The sequence below is a fragment of the Megascapheus bottae genome, chromosome 34, assembly GCF_031878675.1.
Source record: "Megascapheus bottae isolate mThoBot1 chromosome 34, mThoBot2.hap1, whole genome shotgun sequence".
Lineage (NCBI taxonomy): Eukaryota > Metazoa > Chordata > Mammalia > Rodentia > Geomyidae > Megascapheus > Megascapheus bottae.
Window position 1 is genome coordinate 3,762,664 of NC_143542.1, and position 9,162 is coordinate 3,771,825.

The following is a 9,162-nucleotide window of genomic DNA, read 5'->3' on the forward strand; positions in this document are numbered from 1 at the left end:
CAGGGGCTTTTCCTGGGCCTTCCGCCACACTAGCCTTCAAGGGGAGGGAGTGCTTGATGCAAAAGGTCTGACACAGATGGGTATGGAAGATGGCCCTTCCCCTTCGGGCAGCTCATGTGAGCCTGTGGGCTGGTCCTGCCAACCTCTCCACACCCTGCCTCAGGAGTCCGGAAGCCACCCATGTGACCTGAGTAAGGGCATCATTTCAGGCAAGCCCCAGCAGCATCAGCTGAGGCAGGCAGACCTCCCTGGCTGGGGCCTCCTGCTCCTAGGCTTTCCCCTGTGGAGCACTGTCTAACAGTGCTTAAGGTACACTTCCAGCTGGAATCACAGACCACCCCTGAAATAGCTGACCCACTCCTATGCCTACCTCCTGCCAGTGGAGCAGCTGCACTGTCATTCAGACATGGGCTCCTGGAGGAACCACCCCATCCTGGAGCCTAGAAAATGTGAAACCATCACCTGCAACCTGCTGGGCACGTGGGCCTATCCCAGTTCAACCACAAGACCGTTTTTATGAAGTTGATTAAAACTTGTTTTATAGATTGTGTCTTATTCCTCATGGCAGTTCTGAGGAGGGAGACACTGGCGTTTCCTGTCCATCAGTAGGTCTCTTGGAGAGGAGGGAAGGGCCACTACCACAGTGCTCATGCTGACTGCCACGTGCTGGATGACACCTGCCTATCTAAACACCTAGCCTAGGACAGCCTTGGCTCAGCATCTTTCCCTGGCCCCTATAGGCTTCCCTGCCATGCAAAGGAATGCCACACAGCTCAGTGGCCTCATCCTGCAGGTTTTGGTGGCTTGGGTTCAGATGGAAATGGGGGAGGGGAATATGCTTGGCCAGCCCTGGTCACCAGGAGTGGTCTGACACTTCCAGGGCCACTGTGGTATGTGGTACTATCAGCTGAAGGAAGACCTTTGAATGGCAACAGTGCTTCCAGGTGGGGACAAGGTCTTGACAGTTGAAGCTAGGTGATGTAGCACCCTTAAGCTAGTGGTGGTACACAGAGAGCACTACGGTGTCATGGGACCTTTGTCCCGTGGGTGGTTGGGATTTCATGACTCTGTGGAGGGGCCCCTAGTACCACACAATGACAGCATATACCGGTCACCTTTTATTGGACATTGTCTCAGGATGTGGAAGGACTCTGCTGTGATGGAGGTGACAGATGGGAGCCAGGCCACATAGCTGCCATCAAGAGCACGGGCAGCCTCTTCTCAGTCTTCAGTGGTACTTGCGATGCCGTTCATGCTCTGAAATCGGGAAAAGGCGCCTTAAGAGTTCTGGTGAACCCGCAGTAGTCATGGTCACACAAAGCCTTCCTGGTTCCTTACAGATGACCCAGGCCCACCTGCAAGTACTAGAACTAGTTGTCCTCTTCCTTCTCAAGAGCACATCTAGAGAGTTTTTTTCTGGCTGAAGACTCAAACAGCTTTACAAAGCAGACAGAGGCCACCACCACTGACACTTCCCAGCATCCCCACCACAAGCCCCAGGTGTTCAAACCAGCTCAGAGCTTAGAACCACACACAGCTGTTCTTTGACACTTAAGCCACATGAACCTATTTTCCTCTTTGCACTGACTGCTAAGGAGAATGCTTCTCAGGAAAGAGAAAAGCAATCTTTTCTACCAAAGATGGTCACGTTCTGCCATCATGAAAGAACTGTCTGACAAGTTCCTGGTTTTGCCCTCGCTGGTTAAACCCTTTTCCTACTAGACTTTAAAGACATCCTGTCACAAGATCATTGAATTTTAATCATGTCTTGTTTCTGAAGCAGGTTGTGAATCTGGGCCCAGCCAATCCTGCTGGGTTAGAGATAAAAGGGGAGCATCCTGCCTCCTGTGCTTGCTTGCTGATGGCCTACCCTTCTCTCTTTTGCAGAAGTAAACACTTCCTTGCTGAGTCAAAGTTGGTGTTCCTACTAAGGGTTACAGTTTAGGGGCTGGGAACATGGTCTAGAGGTAGAGTATTTGCTTAGTATGCACAAAGACCTGGGCTTGATTCCTCAGGACCATATACACAGAAGAAACCCAGAGCAATGCTGTGGCTCAAGTGCTAGAGTGGTAGCCTTGAGAAAGCCCAAGGACAGTGCTCAGGCCCCGAGTTCAAGACCCAGGACTGGCAAAAAAAAAAAAAAATTCTGTGTTCTTTGCCACAAACATTATTCCATATGCTACATTGGGACCATATCCTCCCATTCTTCCCTATGTATTAGAGAAGACCACGCCATAATCTCATGGAGAACAGGAGGCACTTACTGAGTTCCTTGTAACAACGGCAGTAGTTGAAAAGCACATAGCAAGCCAGTATCATGTTGATCCCGGAGATGCTCCCTTTCCTCACATCGATGTACTTATTGAAGTATCGGTCATAACCTGCAACACAGAAGGGCTCCCTGCCAGAGTGCATCCTGCAGTTCACAGTGGGCCCTGCTTGGAATGCAGGGCCCGTTCTTAGCACTGAAGCCACTCACCCTACATTCACAGGCTGATTATAGACAGATACCACGAGTGCTCCACAGCCTAAGACCACCTCCAATGCCAGGCCCATCCTAATTCTTTTCCTTTCTTTTTCGTGCCAGTCCTGGGGCTTGAACTCGGCCTAGGCACTGTCCCTCAGCTTATTTTGCTCAAGGCTAGCTAGCAGTCTACCATTTGAGCCACAGCGCCACTTCCGGCTTTTTTTTTTTTTTTTTGCCAGTCCTAGGCTTGAGCTCAGGACCTGAGCACTGTCCTTGGACTTTCTCAAGGCTAGAGCTCTACCACTTGAGCCTCAGCACCATTTCTGGCTTTTTGCTATGTATGTGGGGTACCGAGGAATTGAACCCGGGTCTTCGTGCATGCTAGGCAAGCACTCTACCACTAGGCCAAACTCCCGGCCCCACTTCCGGCTTTTTTGATAGTTCATTTGAGATAGTAATAGTTTTATGAACTTCCTACCCAGGCTGGCTTTGAAGGTGCTTTTCAGATCTCAGGTTCCTAAGTAGCTTATAGGTGTGCACTGGTGCCTGGCATTCCTTTGGTTTTAATCCTGTAGATTTGCCTCCATTGGTCAGCTTTTGATCCTGTCTCACTCCCTTCTCCAGCCCTTAAGATCCCCTTACCCCAATTGTGTCCCAGATTTCAACCCCTTGTAAGGGCTACTTGATTGTGGTCCACTGGGTCAGGCAGGCTGGGAGGGAGGCAGAAGACTTTCCTGTATCAGCTAGCTAACCATGTGGAGACAGGTGCATTAGCAGAGGGTAAACAGGCTGTGCAGGCAATGAATCAGAATGGAATGATTATGATCATAGTTTAGAATCAAGGTGTCCTTATGAGCGTGTAGGGACACCTTGCCTTCCAGGGCAGCTATATGGGGAAAAGGCAGAGTGTTCTATAGGCACAGCGTAGTGAGAAACCTCAGGTCGAGTGCACAAAGGACAATCACTGGGGAGTTGGGGATTGAACACTAGAAAGATGAAGCGGAGACTATGACTATGTAGCTCCTTGTCCTCTGTGGATGATCTGAATCTCTTTTCCTGGAGGTATGACAGGTTATGAACTGCCCCTCTAACAAGTCTTGTGCTTTCTGTTTATTTTTGAAAGCACAGGGGTTTGAACTATGTAATCACACTCGATAGGCATTTGTTCTACCATCTGCCACAAACCCAGCCTGTTTTAATTTCCTTGACTCTTCCTGAAGGTCCTGAGTTTTGCTCAGGGCCTGCTCAGACGGAGCTCTTTCTTTCTATTGCTGCCCTCATAGCTTAGGACTATAGATCCACACCTTATTGAGATAGGCTCTTAGGAGTTTTTTGCCTGGGCTGGCTTCCAATTTCAGTCCTCCTGATCTCTGCCTTCCAAATTGATGAGCAGCTGGCTATACCTAGATGGCCTGCATACTTTTCTCTTGCCAGTCCTGGGGCTTGAAGTCAAGACCTGGACACTGTCCCTGAGTTTCTTTTTGCTAAAAGCTAGCACTCTACCACTTGAGCCACAGTGCCACTTCCAACCTTTTCTGTTTATATGGTGCTGAGGAATTGAAGCCAGGGTTTCACGCATGGTAGGCAAGCACCCTAAGTCATGTTCTCCGCCCTGCTCCTGCACACTTTAAATGCATACACCTGGAAGAGGGTCTATTTTAAATGCCTCTTGTGGAAATCATGGCACAGAGATAAGCAAGCTCATAGACTGAGATGATTCAAAATACTCAGACACTCTTATGACAAGGAGGTTCTGATTCAAAGCAACAAGCCATTTTACTTTTCTCCTTTTCAGCTACATGTGATGATATACCTGTACTCCCAGCATTCTGGAGGCCAACACAGTAGGGTTGTACGATGCCAGGTACTTGGGCTAACAGAGTGACAGAGTGCTTGCCTATCATGCACGAAACCGGGTTGAATTCCTCAATCCCACATACATAGAAAAAGCCACAAGTGGCCCTGGGGCTTAAGTGGTAGAACTCTAGCCTTAGAAAGTCTAAGGAAAGTGTTCAGGCCCTGAGTTCAAGCCCCAGTAATGGCAAATAAGTCCCCAAAACCAAACCAAAACAAAAAAAAACAAAGAAAGTAAAACAAACATTTTCTTGGCTGAAATCTTAGTGAACCTTGGATAGATGATAGATGAATCAAAAGTGGATACTCAAAGATGAAATCCCCTCTCCTGTCCTCTACAAAACTTACTAGTCTTGAAACAAGGACTTTATTATTATTTTGCCAGTTCTGGGGCTTGAACTCAGGGACTAAGCACTGTCCTTGGGCTCTACCACTTAAGCCACAGCACCACTTCCAGCTATTTCTATGTATGCGGTACCGAGGAATCGAACCTGGGTCTTTGTGCATATTACACAAGCACTACACCACTAGGCCAAATTCCCACCCCAAAACAAGGACTCTGTGCTCAAATTAATTCACTGCAAAAAAAGACTACAGGCTCTGACCTCTCCGGAAAGCTCCAACAATGCCTTTTGGGGTGAAGTCCCGCATCAAAATCCAGTTAGGCAGCTCTACTAGTTTGACATCCATCAGTTTCTTTTCCTTCAGTGGTACTGAAAAGGAAAAAACAAAAAAAAAAAACACTCATTGAATAATATGCCAACAATACAAATAACATTTTTTTCATGGTGTTGGTTTTAGGGCTTGAACTCAGGGCCTGGGCACTATCCCTCAGCCTCTTTATGCTTAAAGGCTAGCATTCTATCACTGGAGCCACAGCACCACTTCCAGTTTTTTGAGTGGTTGATGGGAGATAATAAGTCTAGAGGGACTTTTCTGCCCTGGCTGGCTTTGAACTACAACCCTCAGGGACCAGCCTCCTGAGTAGCTAGGTTTACTGGTGTGAGCCCCCACACCCAGCTAACATCTTTTTGTGTCTCTACTTCAGAAATTCAGGGAGAAGCATGATGTGACTACACAGAGGCTATACATAAATCAAGTTATGAATAAATACATTCTGTCAAAACTACTATTTTAGGCCTAAGCCTGTGAGTGTAATGGCAAAACTGCTCGCCAACCGCTTCATGGAGCAAGAGGATATCTGACCTACAACTAGCTAGGAATGACCCACAAAGAGAGAGCAAAAAACAGTATGTTATGTAGAAGTTATTATTCGGAAGCAGGTAGCTTATTAAGTAAATAATGTTCTGAATATCACTGATAATTTTCCTGGTGACATTTAAAAATGTTTATAATTGTTGCAGTTTTGCTTGTGCTTGCCTCAAGTTTTAGCATTTGTTTTGTAGGACTTGTATAAAGCACCAGACTGGTATCTGAGGTAGTTAAATGTGTATATTTTCAGGCCTCAATGTGTAAGTTATTTTGTTTCTCCTTTGGTTGTGTTTTCTTCCAGAAATTTGAACTTTAATCAATAATTGTTATGTGTTACTTTCTAAGAAGTGATGTTATCTTTCCCTTAAATAAAATTGTGAACACATTTGCTTTTTTTTTTGGTTAATGGGCCTTGAATTCTGGGCCTGGACACTGTCCCTGAGTTCTTCAGCTCAAGGCTACTGCCCTGCCCTGGGCCTGGGTAATGTCCTTGAGTTCTTCAGCTCAAGGCTACCACCCTACTAGAGCCAAACCCCAATTCCCATTTTCTAGAGGTTAATTGGGGGTAAGAGTTTCAGGTCCATGGGCCGGGAGTTTGGCCTAGTGGTAGAGTGCTTGCCTAGCATGCACAAAGACCCGGATTCAATTCCTTGGTACCACATATGCAGCAAAAAGCCAGAAATGGTGCTGTGGCTCAAGTGGCAGAGCCCTAGCCTTGAGAAAATACAGGGCCAGTGCTCAGGCCCTGAGCCCAAGCCCAGGATTGGCAAAAAAAAAAAAAAAAAGAGTTTCAGGTCCTTTTGTGTCCGGACTGGCTTTGAACTTTGATCCTCAGATCTCAGCCTCCTAAGTAGCTAGGATTACAGGCATGGGCTACCGTGCCCCACTCACATTTGCTTTTCAGGGGCAAGGTGTGCATTGTGAAATGGAAGAGGATTTTAGAGGTATTATGTGGGTTTGTCGTGGACACAAATTTTTTTTTTCCATCAAATTCAAAACTCAGAAAGGACATCTGGTTAGAGGTTAACTGGAGATAAGAGTCTCAGGTCTTTCTGTGCCCAGGCTGGCTTTGAATCTTGATCCTCGGATCAAGAGCTCAGGGACAATCCCCAGCCCCAGGAGTCGGACAGAAGCCTGGAGCTGAAGAACTCAGGGACAGTGCCCAGGCTGAGTTCAAGCTCATGACCCACAAAATATATAAATATATATATATCATATATTATACATGTATTATATATAATATATATATAACAACATAAGCTGGCTCCTGGGTGAAAACATACAGTACCAAACATGGATCAAGAAACCCATTGCCAGCATATTATGGGTGGCTCACACCTGTCATTCTAGCTACTCAAGGAGGCTGAGATCTGAGGATTATCGTTCAAAGCCAGCCCAGGCAGAAGAGTACCTGAGACTTTTATCTCCAATTAATCATCAGAAAACAGGAAGAGGGGCTGTGACACTAATCTTGAAAAGAGGAGGTAAGAGACAGCATCCTGAGCTCAAGCCCCACAGCCAAACAAACAAACAAACAAAAAACCCAGAAGGAAAAGGAAAAGAAAGAAAAACCCACAAATCTCTACCACTATTGGGACGATATGACCTTAACAAGCCACATATCATAAACACTTATTTTCTCCATCTTTACAAAAGGTTTGCATGGTGGGGCATAGTTCAAGGGCCAATTCAAACTTCAGTAATGTATATATGAAATAAAATAGAATAAGGGGCCGGGAGTTTGGCCTAGTGGTTAAAGTGCTTGCCTAGCATGCATGAAGACCCGGGTTCGATTCCTCGGTACCACATACATAGAAAAAAGCTGGAAGTGGTGCTGAGGCTCAAGTGGTAGAGCTCTAGCCTTGAGAAAGTCCAAGGACAGTGCTCAGGCCCTGAGCTCAAGCCCAGGACTGGCAAAAAAAAAAAAAAAAAATAGAATTAACATGCCCGGCATTGACTCCACTATGAGGCAGACTTAAAATATGATTTCCTATTTCAAATAATAATAATAATTAATAATAATAAAAACAAGCCAGGCCAGGCATGGTCGGGGCACATCTACATCCAATTGAGAGGCCAAGAAAGGAGGGTCACGAGTTCATGATCTGCCTAGGCTTTCCACGCGAGACACTGCTACGAAACAGAACGATCAATCCAACGCTGTGCACGGCTGGTGAAGGGCCAAGGAACTGACAGCCCCGGCTCGTGTGAATTCAGCTCGTTCCCCTCGGAGGCTTCACACTCGGCTGGGTTTGAGGCTCAGTCCAGGCCAGAGCGGTGACCTTGAACAGGTCATTTCACCTGGGCAAGCAGCCTGGATCTACACGCACCCCCTCCATGTGGCGTCCGGCCCCGTCGTGGGCGCCAGCTCTTTCCCCAGACTTCAGCTTGGGGAGGAATTGGGCAGAGGCTGCCAGCGCGTCGGGTTCGAGTCTCGGGAGGGACGGATGCGGCGGATCCCCCAGCTCAGGGATGGAGAGGGCCCAAGCGCCAGCGCACTGCCAGGCCCGGGGCCCCTGTCTCCGAGTCGCCCTCGCCCGGCGCACAGCCCGGCGCAGGCCCTGCACGGCTCGGAACCGTGGCTGGGCGGGCAGAGGGGTCGGGTGGGTCGGGACCCGGGAACCAGGGCCCACCGCGCCTCACGTGAGGCCGTGAAGCCCCCGAGGGAAAGGCGGGCGGGCCCCGCAGCTCCCTCCCCTCCCACAAGGGCTCTGGACCCGGCTGGCAGCCTCCGCCGGCAACGCCACACCGAAAACAGCGGCGCGGAACTCACCTACTGACGCCATCTTGGAGTCCCGGTGTCCGCTAAGCCGCGCCGCGCAAGGCTTGCCGGGTAACGAGCCTGCGCATGTGCGGCGCGGGGCGCAGAGGCTCACGGGAAGGAGGTCGCGGGCTGGATACGCGGAGGTGCCATGATTCGAAGGACTTCTCACGATGCCTGTTGTGCTGCCTGCCGCCCATCCCTAGAGGTTCAGCACCCGATCTGGAGAAATTTAGTCTCGGCCTCCTTTAAACGGGTCTTTCTGGTGGCTATCCGCAGTGGGGAACCCCATAGCTTAGGGCGCGTTCCTCTCTTGATCAGCGAGTTTAGACCTCCGGCATCCTAGAGCGGCCATGGGAGGGGGGCGGCTTTTGCGGAGGTCCGGACTCTGTTGCACCGCTGACCTGCGCTGGGGTCAGGCTGGCAGCCCCCGAGGAGTCTCGTCACTAGTAGTGGTCTCTGCAGGTGGACTCCACACACTATGCTCGGGACTTCCCAGGGAAGACAGAGGGCGATGGCTGGGGACCCGACTTCCAGGGACCTCTCCCAGTGGCCTACCTGCCCCCTACCCCCTCCCCGGCCTGCAAGGGCCGATCCTGGGAGCTGGCACGGGGTCCTAGGGGTTCTGCCGTACCTGCTTCTGACTAGGATCAGAGTGCGATGAATTTAACACTGGGCCTTTGTGATTGTGAGGAGGGGGGTGGCCCACCTTAACTGGGAAGCAGCATTTTAGATGGTGAGAAGTGATTCTCAGGTCAAATTGCAATGTGAAGAGTTAATTGTCCACAGGAAGGGGCACTCTCCAGAGGTCCCCGTGCAGCAACTAAGGTACCAACAGGAAGTACATGGTCTTTATGGTCAACTGGCT

General features: G+C 49.2%; 1 protein-coding gene across 2 annotated transcripts in view; it reads right to left on the reverse strand.

The window, feature by feature from the left end:
* Ptcd1 (pentatricopeptide repeat domain 1) overlaps positions 1–8,377 on the reverse strand; it is a 31,193-nt gene extending 22,816 nt beyond the window's left edge. Inside the window, exons 1-4 of one of the 2 annotated variants that reach the window (XM_090324242.1) lie at positions 8,307–8,377; positions 4,927–5,034; positions 2,265–2,381; positions 1,164–1,257 (exon numbers count right to left, since the gene is read on the reverse strand). In XM_090324242.1, the coding sequence (XP_090180368.1) occupies positions 1,229–1,257; positions 2,265–2,381; positions 4,927–5,034; positions 8,307–8,319 (267 nt within the window). In that variant the 5' untranslated portion in view covers positions 8,320–8,377 and the 3' untranslated portion in view covers positions 1,164–1,228. Of the gene's footprint in view, positions 1–1,163; positions 1,258–2,264; positions 2,382–4,926; positions 5,035–8,306 lie in introns of those variants that run through there. The other variant, XM_090324243.1, reaches the window with a different exon arrangement.
* Between the last annotated feature and the right edge of the window lie 785 nt (positions 8,378–9,162).